General features: G+C 41.4%; 1 protein-coding gene across 1 annotated transcript in view; it reads left to right on the plus strand.

Annotated features, from left to right (window-relative positions):
• Nucleotides 1–21,949, plus strand: part of LOC311236166 (disintegrin and metalloproteinase domain-containing protein 9-like) — a 350,625-nt gene that overhangs the window by 201,347 nt on the left and 127,329 nt on the right. Inside the window, exon 8 of the mRNA XM_084323795.1 lies at nucleotides 4,647–4,718. Within this exon, the coding sequence (XP_084179921.1) occupies nucleotides 4,647–4,718 (72 nt within the window). The remainder of the gene's footprint in view (nucleotides 1–4,646; nucleotides 4,719–21,949) is intronic.

The following is a 21,949-nucleotide window of genomic DNA, read 5'->3' on the forward strand; positions in this document are numbered from 1 at the left end:
TGCGGAACCTTTTTTTGCGGAACTTAAATCCCCACGTAATTTATCAACAACACTGCGGTCTGCTGTGAGCATTATAAAACAAACGTGTGTTTAACCGACCGTGAATTAAAGTGTCAATGCTGTTTGTCATTTTAACAGCAGATACTTTCTTAAATGCCATCCTCCCGACAGAGCAGTGTGACGGGGAGCTCTGATGGGTTCGATTGCTGGTAGCATTAGCTGAAGAGCTAGTTTTAGCTTAACGTTACCTTGGCTAAAGTTGGGACTATTCATAATCCAGCAATAATGGCTGCAGACCTGCAAGCAAAGTACAGCAAGTTGGCAAAGGAGTATTCCAACGTAAATCACATTTTCACCAGTAAAGTTAGTCTTTCCATCTGCAGCTACATGCTAGCTAACCTAGCTCATGTTAGCGTCGTCACTGAACCACCTCGCGTACACAATTAATGACATGTTGCGGACAGCCATATCGGTGACAATGTTAGCTTTTAGTGCCAAATGATAAGAGTCTGAGGCGGAGTCTCAAAAGAGAATGTTGAATATTTATTGTGCAAAAATCACAACAGATCCTCTCCAACGGAGCCTTGTAGCTGAGTAGGGTGGGTATATCTGCAGAGCCACTTGGTAACGAGTGCAACACCGTGTAATGTCCGTGTGGATCGTTGGAGTAGGGTATATCTGCAGTGCTGCAGCCCCATACTCAGTGTATAGATTTGTATTAGTATCAATGCAATGACATTATGTAGTTTAAAGCTAAACTTGATTTGATCTTTATTTATCTCTAACATTTTCAACCATAAACACACATTTGTAATAACAAAAAAAAATAAAACGAAATAAAATACATTTAAATATATTTCAACATGGCTCCAATTGGTTGACTATAACAGCACCGTGACCAAATATCCCTATACTAGCACCTTGTTAAACACTTTTTTTTATATTTATTTTTAATCATAATTATTCTTGTGAAATCTTTCCACCATGGGAGCCTTTTGACTAAATCAATTTATTCTCCCCTTCTCTGAAAGGTGTTTCTTATGGCAATAACAACTATAGACAACAAAACCAAAGTAAAGAAACTACATTTGATTTTTGGGACGGTTACATTCACTTTGGGACGGTTAAAATTGTATTTCGGGACGGTTCTGGGACGGTGGTGAAAAAAGTTAGTCTGGAGCCCTGATACCTACCCCCTCTCCTGGAGTGGGCATGTCGGCGTGGTTAGGACACGGGACTGGTCTGGTCACGCTGGTCCAGGTCAGTTAACCCGTTGTCCGCCGGGGATGCAGATCTGCTGTTCTGGTACCCTGAGGGACTTGTGCTTTTTTCGGGGGGGAAAATGCCGGGTCGGTCCGGGTGTCACAGGGTTAGGCGTTATGGAGACCCTTTGTTGGGTACATGTTGTACTCTGCACTATCGTAATGGCTTACGGCCATACCAACCTGTACACGCCCGATCTCGTCCGATCTCGGAATCTAAGCAGGTTCGGTCCTGGTTAGTACTTGGTTGGGAGACCGCCAGGGAATACCAAGTGCGGTGTGCTTAGGGCTGGTTCTCCATTCTTTTTGCTCCTCTCTCACGCGTGGCGAAGAGGGGGCTGTTGGGGTGGTCTTGGACCTCCTCTGGTAACCCTGTGCTTCCCGTGCCGCCGGGCCCGGTCCGAAGTAAAGTTTCGTTGATACCGTAGGCCTGGGATAACCCTTTTTTGAAAACTGAAACACTTGTACTGCGGTATAGCCGGTGTATACACGCAGGTGTGTTTTGGAGTTTTTTCTTGAGGGGTTATATGAACAACCACCGTCTGTACAGAGAGGGTGGTTGATTCCCTGGTGTGTTGGAGCAGAGTCAACTCCCGGGTTACCCGGTTGAGTGTGCCCCTGCACGTTCATGACGTCTGCCAATCATGTCAGCCTTTTCTGCCTCGACCCCTCTGGGTGGGTTTTTTTTAATGGAGGCTTCGTCATGGTGATCAACAACGCCAGCATACGCCCCTTCCGCCGGGGGGGCTGTTTTCAGCTGACTCCTTTGGCGCCTGTCTCGTCCGCAGTGCTCCAGGCTCAGGTTACAGCCTGTTGCCTGGTTTCCCCGGTGCGCTGCCTGCTTCCGGTGGTTAACCTTTTGAGTGCTTACGGCCATGCTGACTGCCTGTTCTGCAGGGTCAGTGTGCCAGGCGGTGTGCTATTGGGGGGAAAGGGCCCGCTCTTGGAGGGGCCATATCCGAATACGCTGGCGATGTGGGGGGCGGTGTCACTAAGTGACCACCTGGTGGGGTCTTGATGCCTGGCGTCATTGACCTCTCCGGGCCCCCTTTTTCCAGGGGATCCAGTCCCTTCAGTGGGTCTGGGTCTTCCTTCGCGCTCCGCTGCTACGGCCTTGCTACAGGGTTGGGGGCATTTTGGGGGCAGTAACGAGGTTGTTCCTTCCGTTCGTTCCCGGGTGGCATGCGGGTTGTGCGTGTGTAGTCGTGGGGTCAAGCCACGGTCTGCTCACCCTGTGTGTTGAGTTGCTTGAGTGCCTCTTCGCACGGTCGGATCCGTCGCCCTCCCGTGAACCTCCAATAGGGGGGGTATCCTCCATTAGGGAGGGTCGGGGGGGCTCGGTCCTCCCCGGTCTGATGGTTGTGGGGGGCCTCAGCGGGGTACATTTGTCGGGCTATGGCTCCCGCTCAGCCCCTGTCATGCAGACAGGTGCTGAGCAAGCCATAACGACATAGAACGAGGGGTTATGTATATAACCCAGTTCTATGAGTTATGGTGCGCTCAGCACCTGGACGCCGCTGCGGCCCTTGATTTTTCATTGTGGTGAAATTTGTTGGGAAGGAGATGAGTGTGTGGCCCCACCCCTGCTTATGTAGGTAAGCGGATGGGGGTGTGGTCAGATGAATGCTGGCATGTAAAGGTACATGGTGGAAGTTTTTATTCAGTGTATATACGCTGAAGCGAGATATATGCAGACAGGTGCTGAGCGCACCATAACTCATAGAACTGGGTTATATACATAACCCCTCGTTATTTGTTGAGTTTATGTGTATTACAAAACCCTTGCAATAAATGTGTCTTAAATGAATGAAAAGCATACATGCTCTGGATACAGAGCATATATCGTGTGGGTGATATGACTTGTATTCTGCTTACAGAATTCCACGTATTTAGTTTTACAATGTCAAAGCCTTTTAATATAAATCAAAACGTTCCCGTATTTCTGCAATCTATGCGCAAAATAATAACGAGTTGAGTTCTAACAAAGAACGTATTACATGCTGGGTAGGCTGATAGAGTAAACTATGATATGAATATGATATGATATAAGGTATACTGGTCCGTCCGCGAGGATAGCGAGGAGTCTGATTAAATGCTATTTGAGAATATAGGCTATTAATGCAAAGCGACGGCCTATAGCCTATACATATTATTTAATGTTTTCATAAGCGTAAAGATACAACAGCTAGATTAATGATCAAGTTAGTTTACTGTATGCAGGCTTCGCAGGGCTGTGCCATGTGTTATTATATATGCGCAAGTTACTGTTGCATAATGTAGGCTATGGCTGCTATTATATGTAATTCATATAGGCTACCTAATACTGACAACAAAATAGATTGTATGCCTCTAGTACAAATCATATTATACCCGGTAGAAAATAGAACACTTTCTAAGAATTGTTGATAAATGAGGGCCCTGGCTTATACATTAAATTTCTAATAATATGAAAGAAAAAAAACACACACAAAAAAAGAAAAAAAAAGTCGTTCAAGCCTAGACGAAATAGGGGAGGGCCGAGTTCTGGTCAATAGCGCTGTGATCTGACACATTTTATTTTTCCCTCAAGGCATCTGAAGGATCGTTGTGCTCGCCGGCCCGGAAAACCTGTGGTTTATGTATTTACAGTATCAACACTGTAATCAATAAGCGTGATCGATATTTGGAATGGCGATCAGGAATTGGAATAATCTTTTTGGATAACATCTGATCTCAGGTAAGGAATCTATTTGACCAGTCTTAGGATAATCAGACCTGTTTTCACGGACATATAAGCGTTTGCCCTATGTGTGTATGTGGCTCTGTGGCTGTGATCGCTGATGAGGAAATGAGAATCGATTTTTCAGCCCGCCTCTATAGCGTGCATAAGTACACATATACTATCGATAATCTAGCGTTTATTTGAAAACGATTCATAAATAGGCCGAAAAATGGCAATGTTTTTGTGTATTCTAGAATATTCCAGTAAATGCCTTTTATCGCGGAATCTTTATATTTTCCTTGAAAACGAGGGCTTTTCAAAATGCTATAAAACGAAAATGAACCGATAAAAAAACAATCTGTTTCGACAATGTTGACTGCAAACAAGTCATTGATAAACCACAGGCAGATTAGACACAGCCATAATTTAAAACATAAATTATGCGTTTTTAACGCTATCATTGAAGTGGATGCTGGCACTCAACAGGGTTTTCAATGTTAAATGGCCGGCACTGAAATTGTTAAGGGTGTTAAAAGTATATTTCTACCCATATGTACTAGGGATGGCGTGAGTAAAAAGAAAGAAAATATATTTATTTCTGCCCCGTTTCCTTTCTTTCTTTTTTTCTTTCTTTCTTTTTTCCTCTTTCTTTTCTCTCTTTCTCTCTTTCTTTCTTTCTGTAGTACGTGTATATGAACAGAAATGAAACGGCGGTGCGGGAAGAGATGGTTCACCTGGCCAACTACATGGACAGTGTAAGTATATATGGATGGGTGGATGGATGGATGGATGAGTGGATGGATGGATGAGTGGATGGTATATATGGAGTGGAGGGAGAATCATGGGGGGTGGGGCGGTTAGTGGATAGAAGGATGGATGAGTGGATGGGTGAAGGCGGGAGTGAAGTGGCCTTTTAACCCTAGGTGGCTCTTAAAAGGTGTAGTAGGCTGTCTGTAGGGCTGGGCGATTAATCGATTTAATCGATTAATTCGAATTCATGATTTAGGAAGATTTTTCAAGAGTCACTTTTTATAAAAAAAATTACAAAAAGTGATGTTTGGTGAAAGTTAGATTTGCACTTTATTAATCCCAATATGGAAATTCATTCTTGTTTGATGATCAAGAGGCACCTTTTATTTGTTTTAAGTGAAGTTTGGTGAAAAAGCAAGTTATTGCACTATTAATCCCAATAGGGACATTCATATTTGTTTGATCAAGAGTAACCTTTTATATATACATATTTTTTTTTATAAGTGAAGATGGGTGAATAGGGAAATTCATCTTGGTTTGATAATTTTTGTGTCAAATAAAAACAAAGCTTATTTGAATGATTTCCTTGGCGTTTCTAGTTTTTAAAGGGGAACTATCTTATAAATGGCCTTTTTCAGTGTTTAGCATTGTTTCCTAGCTATGTGGACTTATATTAATAGGATCTATGTCTCTAATTCTCATATTGGCGCATTCTTCCAATTCTCCTCTCACAATATTCACCCTCACTGAACTGAGTCATCTGAAAATGTGATGATTTGTGATGTCAGAGAGACTCAGCTGCATGATGATGTTCAGGCGGCGCAGTGGTTTAGGTGCCCAGGCTCAAAACGGCTTAAGATCTTGAGGTAGAAAAATGCTGTTTTTGAGGACTTCATTAGAAATACAAAACAATGAATTAAAAAAAATAAAAAATTACAGAGGTGTTCCATAAACTCACAGAAATTGTGTAAAAGTGCCCAAATAGTGAAAGAAATAGTAAAATAGTTCCCCTTTAAGAGAAAGAAATCGATTAAAATGTGGTGTGAAAAATCGGAGGTAAAATCTTTAGGCCATATCGCCCAGCTCAGGCTGTCATAGTCGGGTACCTTTCCACTGGAGTTTCCATCCCTCTGTGTCTCGTGAGATAAGATAAGACAAGATTATTTGATCTCCTTGGGGAAATTCAGGCGTCATAGCAGCATGGGGGAGGGGGGAGGGCAGGTACAGGTATGGGCAGGGTATTGAATTAGTAGAAAGACATGAATATAGGCAATACAGTTTTATCTGAATATAAAAATAGGAGAAAAATAAACAATGTAAATATTATAATTAACTCTGAATATAAAAATAGGAGAAAAATAAACAATGTAAATATTATAATTAACTGAATATAAAAATAGGAGAAAAATAAAGAGTGTAAACAATACAAATAACTCTGAATATAAAGAAATCTTTGATCTACTACTCAATTGTTGGGGAATACCCCGTAGGCCTACATCTATAATGAAAATTCAAGTCCCTTTTCCATTTTTTTTAATTTAAATTCTTTAAAATTTGTATATGTATTTGGGGACGAGTAGGGATGGATATTGGATGTATACTATGGATGGATGGATGGATGGATAGGTTTACCAGTCCAGAATCGGTAGCATACGTATGTACATTTGTGTGTGTATGTACTTATGTATGTACGTGTATGTATTAGGGCTGTCCCCGACTAAGGATTTGGATGGTCGACTAGGATTGGCCAAAATTTGCCGTTAGTCGACTATTGGTCGACTTAAAAAAAAAAAAAAGTATAATATTATTATTATTATTATTTTTTTTCATTTGGGCTGTGGGGGGTCGACTGAAGGCTTCTTGTCCTCTGCAAAAGCATGCAATTGGTCCACTGATGGATACATCTTGATATTTGTCTAGTCTAGTGTGTTCATTAGATGGGTGAAATCCTCTTTCAGTGCCTCTGTGCCTGTTTTCATAGGCAGTTAGCCTCTGATATGCGTGCCATTAGCGTTAGCCACGCTTCTATGCCTATTTTCTTTTGGAAAGAACGATAAAAAATAAATACAAATAAAATAAAAAAATATTAATACGTTTTTTTTTTTTTTTTTTTTATTATATTCGACTAAGAGGTTGGCCAGTCGACTACGGCCCCTTTCGACCGATTAGTCGACTAATCGATTAATAGGGGTCATCCCTAATATGTATGCATTAGGGGTGTAACGGTACGTGTATTCGTCCCGCAAATTTACGGTACGGCACCATACGCCTCAGCGCAAACACACCAGTCGCACATGCGAGAACAGCGCGCGGCACACCGTCACAGTCGGGATACAGACTGTGACGAGCGAGAGAGAGGGAGAGAGACCGAGAGGGAGAGAGAGGGACACGGAGCACCCCACACACACAGCGCGCATGGGGAAACACACACACGCAGTCGGGAGCGCGCGCAAAACGCTCCGCATCCCTCCCTCCCCGACTTCAGTTCAGAGCAGGCGAAAGTGCACAAGAAAGGCAGATTTACATTGGAACAGCTGCAGGGTTGTTTTCTTGTTCGCTCAATAACGTTAACCAAATGAAACCAATGGAAAGACACACACACGCGTCGCCGACACACACACACGCGCCAACAAACACATCAACATTCTCCCCACAATCAAATAAAAAAAATAAACATACTTTTCCGGACAGATAATCTGAGCTCCACTGTGTTTAAATCCAAATAATCCTCTGCCATTGTTCTAAGTAACATGTCATCTGTTCTCTAGTGTTGGAGCCATATTGACCCAATTTGAGTTTGATGGGAAACATGTAACAAAAATATATATTTTGATTTATGGATTATATTAATAATTGATATGAAATTATACTTACCTGTATGATTTAAATTAATCTTGAAATGGATATTACCTGGACACTTATCTGTTGATGACTGTGGGGGCGTGGCATAGATTCACTCATAGATGCACCCCCGCCCCCCTTTGGGAGTCTTCAAATCAGTGAATGAAATGTTTGACAGCTGAGTTAGACAGCAGCGTTTGGTGTGCAATAGTTTTTCGACCGCATCAAGCCAGACCAATTATATCGTTTATTTTGTCAAGATCCTGTTCGATATTATTTTATTTAGTATAGAAAAGTCAACCGGAGTTTATGTTTAATAAATGTACATCTACTTACATCCTCTCTGTGAGTGCTTTATGATGAATGCGCGTCGGCCAACTCTGCAACTAACTCCAGTGGCTAAATGGAAATTTGTGAAGGATTAGCCACTTCATAGTCGAAAAACTCGTTGTGAGTGAAGGCTTGCTGCTTGTTTGATGTGGACCCAGGAGGACGTGACCAGCTATCACATGAAGGGCGGTCGTGAGTAAACAAACCCAAATAATGGATTTATGAATGAATGCGCTTGTGCTTTAATTCACGTATGGCGAAGCCCAACGCTGTTATGCAACGCAGTTCACAACGGTGAAATCCATAACTCGAAGCGCATTTCCGCGCTAAGGACCACATAATTGTGGGTTTGAATGGAAACTTGTAACGGCGTATAATATGTATTTAAGGCAACGTCTGTGTGTACAAGTGCAACGCAGTTCACAACGGTGAAATCCATTGTTGGAAGCGCATATCCGCGCTAAGGAACAATTGTGTGTTTGAATGGAATCATGCAAAACGGCGCATAATATGTATTTGACTTGCAGCGTCTGTGTAAATAAATGCAACACAAATAGCAGAGGATTAAGGAGCCAATGGACAGGCTATTAATTAAAGTGACGTCAAAGGCTATGATGGCAACTTGTGGATAAACAACTTGTGAATAAAAGGTGGCAAGTGTCAAAGTTATAATAATGTCTACCAGCCCACCTGCAACTGCAGAGGAGGCAGAGGCTCTCCTAAAGACTCTGATTGCAACTCGCAAAGCCAAACTTGCAGCATGCACAAGGAGATTAAATGAAACTAAAACATTGCTTGTAGACGGTGGAAATGAGGATTCTGTCAATATACATGTGGAAGTGTTTAACCAAGCTGTTGATGAATTTGACAAGGCACACCAGCAGGTGCAACAGCTGCTATCAGATGAAGGAAAGGAGAAAGACCAAGTGGAGTCGTATGAACCCAAAAATATGAATTTCTTTTTAAAGGAAGTTCAAGCATGGAGCATTGAACAACATGACCAAGCCAATGTTGGTCCACAGGACAGCATCTCCTTTGTAAAAGCATCATCAACAGCCAAATCCTCCCAAACATCAAAATCTTCAAAATCCAAAACATCAAAATCATCTAGAGCATCCTCTATAAGGTATCTTCTGCAGCTAAACTGGCAGCCGCTGAAAAGGCATCACTGGAGGCCAGATCTGCTGCTTTAAAGGGCATACATGCTTTAAAACGGGAAGAAATGATGATCAAATCAAAATTGGAATCTGCAGCTGAAAAGGCAGCAATGGAAGCCAGGTCTGCTGTACATACTTTAAAACTGGAAGAAACAATGATCAAATCAAAAATGGGAAAAGTGGAGCTGGATGCACAAATAGCAGCAGCAGATGCCAGGATTAAAGTCCTTCTAAACAATGATGAGCCTGGATCACAGATGGATCCTATGAATCAATATTATGATGATGGAACTGTGGAACCTGCACAAAAGGTGGAATCTACACTTAATACTGACACTTCTATGGAATTCATTCAATTGACTGCAATACCCAATACCCCACTGCAGAGGGCAGTGGAACACATCAGCAGTAGTTCTCATGGAGCCACAAAGGCATCTATTCCACAGCTGGAAGATCATGATGTCAGTAATGTCTCTCGGAGATCTCAGTGCAATGGTACAAAAACAAAATGAAATAGCTGATTTAATGATCAGACAGCAAAATCTCTCCCTACTACCCAAAAGAGAGGTCCCAGTGTTTGACGGAAATCTGCTATTTTACCAGTCTTTAATGCTGGCTTTTAAACATGCAATTGAGGACAAGACTAGTAGTCTAGATGGAAATAGGGGTCCACGCGCACCCCCCAGAACTTTTTTATGCCACCTGATTTTTCTTAATCCTTAAAGTGTCTACTTTCAGAATCTGCCAGGTGCCAAGCTGAAATAATGTCCGAAAGGCTCCATTTTTAACCCTTTATTGCACCTAACCCAAAACCGAAACATAAAAATGTGATGTAGCAAGAGGCATAACCTTTGAAGTAAACAACATAGAGACAAATGAATACATTTTTCCATACAATTCTGACCCTAGGAATTCAATTGGATGGTTATTTTTGACATTTGACAACTTTTTGACTATTTCTGGACAAAAATTTCAAAAAACTGCAAAAAATGTGTGTCTGACCAATTACTTTTTTATTTTTTCAAACGCATAGAGTGAATATTTGTTGACAATCCGTTTTTTTTTCAATCCTCCAAGTGTTTATTTTGAGATTATATTGGGCATAACTTTTGAAGTAGACAATTTACAGAGCAAAATTAATACATTTTCCCACACTTTTGATCATAGGAATTCTTTTTTGACTGTATTTCTGGACAAAAACAGCAAGAAATTACCAAACATGTGTGTGTGTAGTTACCTTTTCATTTTTTAAAGCGCATAGTGAATATTCGTTCACAATCAGTTTTTTTCTAATACTTTAAGTGTTTATTTTTGGATAATATTGGGTACCAAGCTGATGATGTTGGTGACCGGGGCTCGGCAGTTAGTTGACAGTTGGTTACCTGGTACCTGGCTACCTGCAGATGGCAGTCTCCCACTGCTTTCTTTGGGAACAATCTCAAGGATTTTCTTAGTAAGTATTATTAATAATTATTATTAACTATTATTAGCACTTTGAGAGCCACTCACGGCTAATCTCGTGTTTACGATAGTTACGTTGAAAGCCACTCACGAGAAAAAAGCGCCCCCTATCGTCTCCCAGATGGTAAATCACCCTTTTGTAATGGACTCAATGAAAATGGATGGGGGAAAAAAAATATTCCAGTCCACATTTCACTTCTCACCCATGCAGCCGGAGTACCAGAGTTCATTCAGCCCCGCGGAGTTCTACTGTATACACGTTAGATCTATACACTTATCGATTTTTTCGAATGGTGATCAGGAATTGAAATATACCAGTTGGATACCATCTGATGTCAGGTAAGGAATCTATGTTATCAGTGTTAGGATAATCAGACTCGTTTTGATGAAGATATAAGCTTTTTTGTGATATGTGCTCCAGCGGTTTCACTGTAAAATCGACGAGGAAATGAAAGCAGCTATTATCAGCGTGCGCCTCGAACGTGCGTGTGTGCACGTATACTATTGATCATCTAGCGTTTATTTGAAAACTATTCATAAATAGGCCGACAAATATCAACGTTCTGGAATATTCCAGTAAAAGGCGATTATCACAGAATGGGCTGTTTTTCACCTCAAAACGGGTGCTTTTCAAAATGCTCTCAAACGGAAATGAAGCGATAAAAAACCAATCTGCCTTGACAACATTGACTGGAAAATGATTCTTTGATAAGCGACGGGCAGATTAGACACATACAGTGGTGCAGTCGTGGTCACACGCGGTTACACGCCGTGAATGAATGAATGAATGAATGAATGAATGAATGAATGAAAACTTTATTTAACAGATTGCAGAATGGGTACAATACAGTACGGCTCAATACATACAATTGTTAAGGGGATGCAGACCTGAGAAAGACGTTTGTCTTGTTTCCATCAGGGTCCCCCATTTTCAATTCATATAGACATATATGACATACATGACATACAGATAGTCAGTACTGCTACATCTATACATTTATGACATACCAGATTTGCAAATACAGTACTGTTTGTGATACAGAAGGAGTCAAGAAAAGGGAGTATATACATTTGACGTAGAAACTGTACGTGTTACCAGATCACTGAGGCAGAAGTACGCGCGATCGCGCACGGATGTGTACTCGCGTGTACGCGCACACAAAAATGCGCTGTATCCATTCGTTGTGACTAAAGTACCCGGCCACCGTTTTACATAACAAAAAGCGCAGGTAGACTAAGTGTCTGGGTGTTGGCTATCTGAATGCATCTCCCCCTTCATTCTGTGTGACACAGGCAGTGGAGGTGAATACTAATGTGGCTCGGAATGTACCTGCTTATGATATTGAATCAAGCGTCTGTGCTGCGCGCCAGCTTTCCACGCGCACATTCACACAAATAGAGAGCAAGAAGAGCTTGTATGATAGAAAGATTGCACTTGCGTATATGCGCTTGTGTGTGTGTGTGCGTGTGTGTGTGCGTGCGTGTGTGTGTGTAAATCAGTTCTGTGCGCATGCACGTACACGCGTGCGCGTGGCGTGGCGTGTTACCAGTTCCCATATTACGACTGCACCACTGGACACATAGCCATAATTTTAAACATAGATTAGGCGATATTAACGTTAACATTGGCGCCGATGGTGGCATTCAAGCACTAAGTCGTGCGCCCCCTGGTGGCACTGAAAGTGTTAAGATATACCTAATAGTCATATACAAGTAATTCTTCAACAAAAGGTCTACAGAAATCACATCTGTAATATTGACTAAGTAGTGTTGGTAGCTAGCTAAATTGGTAGCTAGCTAAGTTGGTAGCTAGCTGAGTTGATAGCTATAAGTTTTTCAGCATTTTCAGGCTGATTACTCACTACTAACAATAGGGAAAATGAAAAAACATTGTATTCTTGACTATAGTGTTGGTAGCTAGCTAAGTTAGTAGCTAGATAATGTTTGTCTTTATTTTCAGTTTGTTTACTCATACTAACCATAGGAAAAAGGAAACATTGTATACTTCATCATTTGGTCCTCCTCAGAGTGTTGGTAGCTATCTAATGTGTCTAATTTCTTTATTCAGGCTGATTACGTCATAAACTGCTGACAATGCGGAAAAAGGAAAAATTGTAACACAGCTGAAGTGCCTCCAAAGAGGATTAGATCGATAACATGTATTTTACATGTCTCAACTTCTGAGTATGGTAATTTTATCACGCTCTGCAAATGCAAGGGGGGGGCAAGCGAGAAGCTATCATATCTACACAGTGTTCGTGATATGAGACTCTGAGAAACAGCCACCTCACCATACCGCATGAAGGATATTTGTGACCAAATACCATTGACGTTAGAAGGCTTGCCTTTGGATAAAACTGGCTATCATCAAAACGGCTACAAAACCTTCACAGGGAAATTGGATCGTTTACAAGTGTCAAAGGCTTCTACATCTGGTGAATCATCGTCATCGATAAAGGACTCCCTACGCCATCTCAAATGTCTCTCGTCAAACTGAAGGGGCTCGGTGTTCCTTCTTGTTCCCAAATCAGTGTATCTTCTGTGACAAAACAACAACCAAGTTCAAGGGGAAGACTGAAGAGCTAAAAAAGTTTCAGAGTTGGAAACACAAAGAACCAGCCTGGAAAATTATCGAACCTAGGTCACAGGAATTGAAGAAAGAGGATCTTTATCGCAAGGTGCAGGGCAAGGACCTCTTTGCTATGGAAGCTCAGTATCATCCAATATGCAGAAATAACTTCAAAAATGAGTACCAAAACCATGAGCGTGGAAGGAAGAGAGGAAAAAAGGCAGCAGACAACATTGACAGCCTGCAGGCCCGGAAAATGGCAGCACATGACAATTCCTATTGTGTAGTAAAGGATTACATTCTTAGGAATGTGGTTGAACACAAAGAAGTCGTCCAGCTAAGATCCATGTGCACCTTGTACAGGAAGACACTGGAAGGTGAAGGTTTTCCTAATCCTGAATACCACAGTGAGAAATTGGCAAGACGTTTACAAGGAGACAAAGACATATCTCGTAACCCCCATTCTCAAAGGTACCACACCATGGTTGTCTTGAGTTGAACCTTATATACAGCTCAAGCATTACTGTAGATGAAGCAGTTAAATGTGCGTACAAACTTGGAACATCTGATCAACTACAAACAGCATCCTCAATTCTCACATTAAAAAGGCATTCAAAGAGTCAAAGGAGCTACCATGGCCCCCAACTGCACACAAGCTGGATGCTGTGAAAATGGATGAACTGCTCCCAGAGCATCTTGTACAATTTCTGAGCTCAGTGGTGACTGGGACACTTGATGAAGAAAAGTGTGAGAAGATGCAGAGGCTGGTCTATTTGATTACACAAGATGTGTGTCAAGCAGCAACTAACAGCAAGTGGAAACTCCCAAAGCACATCCTCCTGTGTGCCACACTTCGGCACCTATATCGAAGCAAACAGGTGAGTGATCAGCTAACTTATTGCTTATGAGGTCCTATATTGTCATTGCTCAACTATGCTTCATACAGGTATTTGATATTGATAAAAAAAATTTGTTTATCTTTACAGCTCACAACCATCCTTTCACGACTAGGACACTCAGAGACATATGACTTCAGTATGGAACTTGAGACAGCCATGGCCAAGGCTTTTGATGAGATGTCCACCAACCTGACCCCTCAAATCATCACTGGCGAGGGAAACACTTTTTCACAGCGAGTGGGACAACCTGAACAGAATCACCACCAACGTTCATGGTTCAAATGTGGTAAACAGCGCCAGGGGAATCATGATTCAATAAGTGAAGGAGAGCCATGTGAGCACCAAGAAAAGGACCCTTCCTCTCTATGACAGGTCATCCAAGATGAGAAGCCTTAAGATCACGCCTCCCGAGACGCTGCCAGAGCTGGCATTCAAAAGAGTTGGCCCCAAATTCCCCAAGAATGCCAACTTTACCCCTCCTGCTGAGAACCAAGTGTCATATGATGCCTCAATGTTGCAGTACAACACCCACCTCCTCAGTAGATGGTTGAGCAGCCAGGGCAAGACGCTGGAGAAGACTCCTAAACTCCACAAAGCTTTCAGGCAGCTTGGTGCAGACTGGATGGTCACTGATGAGCTTCAAGAGGAGATGGAGAGCTTCACATGCATTATGTATGGGCAAGCACGGATGACATCAGTTTTTTTTTTTGATCCACTTTTTCTCCCATTTTTCTATATTTTCTCCCATCCCAATTTCGTATCATCCAATTCAACCCTCCCCTGTCACGAACGCTGTTTCTTGCCTCCCACAAGCCGGCTGCAATGTGGACTAAGTCATACATAGCACAAGTCCCCTCCGGTACTTGAGGTAACAGCAGTCGCATCTTTTCACCTGCGCAGCTCGATCTCTCAGTGTCGAGGAGTAACGCGTGGGAGGCTCACGCTGCCCCCGACACTTCCTGATTCTACTGCGCAGGCGCACCAACCGACTTGTAGGAGTCGCTTGTTCACAACGTTCGATCCCCACCCTTCAGTTTTCCCTCCCCGTAATACGGCCAATGTGTATTACTGCGGACGACCAGCTAAACTGAAAACAATGTGGAGAGCTGGATTCGAACACGCGAATCCTAGCGTCTCCACACTGGTGGCGAGTGCCTTGCCCACTACACCACCTAGCCGCCCCACGGATGACATCAGTTGACACAGTACGGGTGAAAATGATGAGAAAGATGGTCGGTGCTGACAAAGTCCTGAACTCTTAAGTCAAAAGTAGACCTGGAACGCCTGCCTCCCCCCAAGGTCTGTCTCATTCCACATGTCCAGCGAGCCAACTACAGAGTCACCTTCTATAAGAGAGCAGACAAGGCAATAATCGAGAGCGCAAAACCACATGATCCAGGCATGGGCTGGGAGAAGACAGGAGAAGAGGAGGTGTTGGAACCGGTCTGGGCAATTGGACCCATCCTCCCTCCTTCTCTTGTTGATGTACTGGCTCAGAGAGCAGAGTCAGAAGCAGTGTTAATTTTGGCAGCTATTTTCATTTTAGTTTTAGTCTTAGTCATGTGTCAAGTGCTCCTTTTTCGTTTTCATCATATTTAGTCATCTAATTCATCATTTATTTTGAGTTTAGTCAGTTTTAGTCAACTAAATGTCTGAGCATTTTAGTCTTAGTCAGTTTTTGTCTCAATTTTGTCTTTTTTGTTTTAGTCTAGAATCGATTTAGTCGACAAACGGATGACATTTTTGTCTATTTTTAGTTGATGGAAAAAAACTTCAGAAATAGTCAACATGGAACATTTTCTGATTTAAATTGCGTATTTATTTTTTAACCTAGGGGAATCTGAGTCGGCGGCACAAGTGATACACAGGAAGTATATGTTGGTGTAGACATGGTCCAATGTATTGTTGCTCCTACAGTATATGTTGGTGTAGACATGGTCCAATGTATTGTTGCTCCTACAGTATATGTTGGTGTAGACATGGTCCAATGTATTGTTGCACCTACAGTATATGTTGGTGTAGACATGGTCCAATTTATGCATCTAAGAGAGCATTACAGATGTGGTGACGTTGTTTCTGACCAGAGAGACAACGCTGAACTCTGTCTGTCTTCTGTTTGCTGTGTCTTTCCTTTCTCTCTGCCCTGTCTGTCCTCTCTCTGCTGTGTCTGTCCTCTCTGTCATGTCTGTCCTCTCTCTCTCCACTGTGTCTGGCAGCGGTTTATTCTATAACAGGATACTGTAAACTAAGTAAACAGAACACACAGTAGTACTAGTAGTAGTACACACTGATTGCAATCTGCTTGCATAAAACATATAAAATCACATTCTGAGGTCAGTGTTAAAGTGCCACATGGAAGAGGTCTGGTTAGTGGTTAGAGTTAGAGGTGGTCTAGGTCTGGTTAGGGTAACTTAGGGGTAGTTAAGCATTCATTATAATTTATTATTATTATTTAGATAGATGGATGTAAAGGGCTAGACCAACTCTTAACCCCTATCCGGACCTAGACCACCAGTCACAACCCTAACTTAGGGGTTAAAGTTAGAGGTGGTCTGGTTAGGGGTTAGAGTTAGAGGTGGTCTAGGTCTGGTTATACTGATCCGATACCAGTGCATACATAAAAATAAAAATTATATTATATAAATTATAAAACTTTTTTTCTTTTCTTTTTTACAGCTACTGTTTTATATATACTGTTTTTTAGTAATAACTAGAAAGTAATGGTATGTATTCAACAACAGGTGATTGTATAGATTAGTATTAGTATCATTAAATAACAACTATGCTCAACTATGCTTCACCCACGGAAAGGTTGTTGGCACTTGGCACATTGGTTCCACACGGACGTTAAATGTTGTTGCGCACTTCCTATCCAGAAGCTCCGGTTCAGTTAGCTCAGGGAGGGGTAACTGGCGGCCCGCGGGCCGCATGCGGCCCTCACCGACGCTCCATGCTGCCCCAGGCCAATATCCGAATATTGATAAATAATAAATTTTTTCATTTGTTAAATACGCCTATTGCTTATTAACAGCGGAGCAGTGCTGCCGTTGCTTCCGCGTTTTCCCTGATTGGCTGCGACACGCCCCGCGGCAGGCACGACAACCGCAGAGCGGAGCGGCAGAGCTTGCGGCATTATGTAGCCCTAATCCGCCATGATTTTCATTCGAAGCTCAGCTCACCTGGCAGCGCAGCGGTCCTGCGGTCCGTTGTTGACAAGTTCGAATCCCATCAATTATTTTTTAACGTGTATTCTTTCGCCGGTTAAGGTTAGGCATGGTTATGGTTAAGGTTAGGCATTGTTTCGGAGTTGGTTAAGGTTAGAACGGTTAAGTTTAGGCGCTGTTAAGGAGCTGGTTAAGGTTAGAGTTTGTCTTAGAGAATGGCAATATTCTTTCTATGGTTAAGGTTAAGGTTAGGCATGGTTAAGGTTAGGCATTGTTTCGGAGTTGGTTAAGGTTAGAACGGTTAAGTTTAGGCGCTGTTAAGGAGCTGGTTAAGGTTAGCGTTTGTCTTAGAGAATGGCAATAGACAGCCTATTTCCGCACTGCCGCTCTCTCGTGCTGCCGCGGTCACATGGTCAAATTGTCACATTCTTGCACTCCTCCGCTGTTAGAAAGCAACACGCGTTAAATACACGCAACTTTCCAATTACAACCATCCACCAGTAGAGCGCGCTCTCGCCACTGGCAAGTGCTCCTTTAGGCTACATGACGTCACGGTGGGTGGAGGTAACAGGGAAGCAAGGTGATAGTCAATGCGGAGCTGTAAACATAAATCATGAGCGTGAAAAGAAAGATTGAGCAAGAAAACCGTACATTTCAGCAAAAATGGGAAATGGAATATCTTTTCACAGACTTCAACGGCAAGGCAATGTGTTTAGTGTGCCTACAGACACAATCGTCCATGAAAGATTATAATTTAAGATGCCATTATATGTCTGTCACCGGCCATAAAGACAAATATCAGAAGTACACTGGAGCTGCCAGAGCTGCTATTGTCGCTGACCTGAAAACAAAAATAAAAAGCCAACCGAGTTTGTTTACCAAAGCAACAACTATACAGGAGTCCAGTCTCAAAGCATCTTATGCCGTTTCACTTGAGCTTGCGAAAAAGAAGAAGCCACTGTCAGACGGTGAAACGGCAAAGCAATGCACAATACTGATGGCAAAATCTTTTGACAATGACAACATGGTTAAGAACTTTGAAACCGTGTCTCTCTCGCGTCGTACAGTGACGCGTAGAATATTTGACATTCAGAATCACATCGAGGGAAAGCTAAAACAAATCATGCATGACTCCATCGGTAACAACAGCGGACAGTTTATCAAACCCCCCATATTGCTGCACGGCACTTTCAACAGCGTGAATAATATTATTATTATTATTATTATTATTATTATTATTATTATTATTATTATTATTATTATTATTATTATTATTATTATTATAACCATTATTGACTCACTGTGGGGCGAGGGTGAATGTCATACCAGTTTGATAAAGGGTCAATGGGAGGAGGCATGTAGTATTGCACTTTACTTGTTTACTTTTGTAGGGTTCAGATAACACTAATAACACAAACACAAAGCAGCATTCCTGCTGCATTTCACTAAATCAAAAGTGCAATAATAAATGATTTTGTTAAATGTATAAACTTTTATCCTGCTACTAAATCCATAACATGCATTTCAGTGTTATAATGTTTTGTTTAGTAGCAGGATAAAAGTTTATACATTTAACAATCATTTATTATTGCACTTTTGATTTACTGTTGTAGTGAAATGCAGCAGGAATGCTGCTTTGTGTTTGTTGAGCAGTGGGCTTTAAGTTCATACATTTATTTTATTAGAAGCCTTAATTATAATTGATAATTTTTGTATATATTTGGGGTTACACAGAATTTTAATACTTTTAAATTCAGCCGTTTATAAATTCATAAAGTTGAAATTGCATTACTAAATGCATTTGAAATGGAATAAAAACAAAGTTACAACAAATTATAATTGTTTATATACCTTATTTATCACATCTGTGACTATTATGGGCTATTTGAGTGATGGGGTACTACTGGCGGGACTGCCGATAAACAATGCGGCCCCCCAGATTGATTGTGGACATTTTGTGGCCCTCACCATGTACAAAGTTGCCCACCCCTGAGTTAGCTCCTAGCAGAGGCACTGTTGGGATTTTTAATGCAAAATAAATATTCAACATTCTCTTTTGAGACTCCGCCTCAGACTCTTATCATTTGGCACTAAAAGCTAAACATTGTCACCGGTATGGCTGTCTGCATTATGTCATTAATTGTGTGCAGTTAGCCACATTAGCGTGAGCTAGCTTAGCCACTAGCTAACGCGATCTAGATGGAAATACAAACAATGTAACGTTACTGGTGACAAAGTGATTTACCTTGGAATACTCCTTTGCCAACTTGCTGCACTTTGCTTGCAGGTCTGCAGCTGGATTATGAATAGTCCCAACTTTAGCCAAGGTAACGTTCAGCTAAAACTAGCTTTTCAAATAGCTCCAGCTAATGCTAATAACACAGAGCTCCCGTCAGCCGTCACACTGTTCTGTCGGGACGATGGCATTAAGAAAAGTTATAATTAGTTTGTCTCGTCTTGTTTTAGTCAACAATATCAACATACATGAAGAGCAATTTCGTCCTGGTTTTTGTAAATTACATTTTTGTATAGTCAGTTGTGGTCAACGATATTTAATAAACTATTTAGTCTCGTTAGCGTCACATGGTATTCAATAACGTGACGTCACGTCTCGTTGTCGTCATGAAAAAAACATTCGTTGACGAACATCTTTCGTCATCAATTTAGTCAACAAAATGAACACTGGTCAGAATAGCTCTTGACAAGGTGTCCGATTACGGCAACAATAACTTGTCTGTGGGTGAAGTGGATGGAGAGTACGAGCATGAGGATGAAGAGCTGGAGATGGAAGAAATTGAATTAGAAGATCTATTCAGTGACGATGAGGATGATGAGTAGTTTAGGTCAGCAAGTTGGTAGTGACATGAAAAGGTAAATGTATTCATTGTTCAAGTTGTAATTATATCACACTTTACATAATCCTCCACATTTGATTTTTGTGCAATAAAGAGTTAAAAATAAACCCAACACGATTTTATCAAAAAATGTCATTTCATTTAAAGGATTAGAGAAAAACTGATTGTGAACATATATTCACCCTATGTGTTGTAAAGGTAGTTGGTCATACACACATTTTTGGCCATTTCTTGCTGTTTTTGTCCAGAAATACAGTCAAACTGTTGTCAAATGTCAACAATAACCATCCCATTGAATTCCTAGGATCAAAATTGTGTCGGAAAATGTATTAACACTTTGATCGCCAGGCTTAAATTCATAATTTACCATCATTCGCCAGCCCTATTTAATATGGAGAAGTTCCCCTTCTTTGCAGGGCTATAACTTTTTAAATTGTATTGCTAAATTGACATTACTATGGCCCATTCAACGTCCTATATCTATTGTTCATGGTGTAGCAACGTTATACTTTTTCATTCACATATTCATACTAAAATACGGTCTAAAGTATAAGTATGTTTTTATCGTTTTCTGCAGCTTTCTCCAGAACGTGATTTATAGCCCCAAATGCATTATATTGATGATGAAATACAGTTTGATAGGAATCTGCACGAGATAAAAAATTTCAAATGGACGTGCTTCTAGAAGTTACTACTGATCATTTGATGTTGACCGGATGGGGGGGGGGGGGTCGTTTATAATTCCGTGGCCAACGTTATATGATTCATCTAGTGTGGGTGATATGATCATTAGAGCAGTTAGTATCGAACACGGTAAAAAAATAACGTTGAATCTTACCGTAGCTTCCTCATAGCGTTGGGCGATGAGCGTGGAACAGAAATGTTCCTATTATGGGATGTAGAAATATGCAATCCATTTCCAGGTTGTATAATAGTATATACGTCCAAATCATGTTGTTTATCGAGTTATTTGCAACCGATCGATGTCCAGTGTATCAAGATGGAGTCCCGCTAACTATAGCGAGTGCCCGGATGAAATATGGGAGAGCACCACTTCCGGCGCATCACTTCCTGTTTGGGTGATCCGCCGATCGGCCACCAGATGGCGCTCTTGAACCGGTGGAGAGTTGAGAGGGGATCAACAGTATATCTCAAGTGTCCGGGGGAGAAATATGATTTCGATCACAGATTTTTGAAATGTTGATATCAAAGACGTGGTCCAGCGTCTTTGGCAGAATAAGCATGGCGGGGAAAGACGTGTCCCAGCGTTTTTGGCGATTAAAGTGTTAATTTTGCTCTGTAAGTTGTCTACTTCAAAAGTTATGCCTCTTCTACATTATATTTAAATTTTTCGATTTTTGGGTTAGGTGCTATAAAGGGTTAAAACGAGCCTTTGGGACATTATTTCAGCTTGGTACCCAATATAATCTTAAAATAAACACTTGGAGGATTGAAAATATTCACTCTATGCGTTTGAAAAATAAAAAAGTAGTTGGTCAGTCAGACACACATTTCTTGCATTTTTTTTGCTGTTTTTGTCCAGAAATACAGTCAAAATGTTGTCAAATGTCAAAAATAACCATTCCATTGAATTCCTAGGGTCAGAATTGTACGAAAAAATTTATTCATTTGTCTTTGTATGTTTACTTCAGAGGTTATGCCTCTTGCTACATCAAATTTTAATGTTTCGATTTTGGGGTAGGTGCAATAAAGGGTTTAAAATGGAGCCTTTCGGACATTATTTCAGCTTGGGACCTGGCAGATTCTGAAAGTAGACACTTTAAGGATTAAGAAAAATCAGGTGGCATAAAAAGTTCCGGCGTGGTGCGCATGGACCCCTATTTCCATCTAGACTATAGTTGTTTCCAGGATAGGCTCTACTTTCTTGAACAATTCACATCAGGTCCAGCCAGAGCCATAGTGAGCAGCTGCATGCACATGAATGGGCAAAAGGGATATC

This window comes from Notolepis coatsorum (genome assembly GCF_963971535.1).
Source record: "Notolepis coatsorum genome assembly, chromosome: 10".
Lineage (NCBI taxonomy): Eukaryota > Metazoa > Chordata > Actinopteri > Aulopiformes > Paralepididae > Notolepis > Notolepis coatsorum.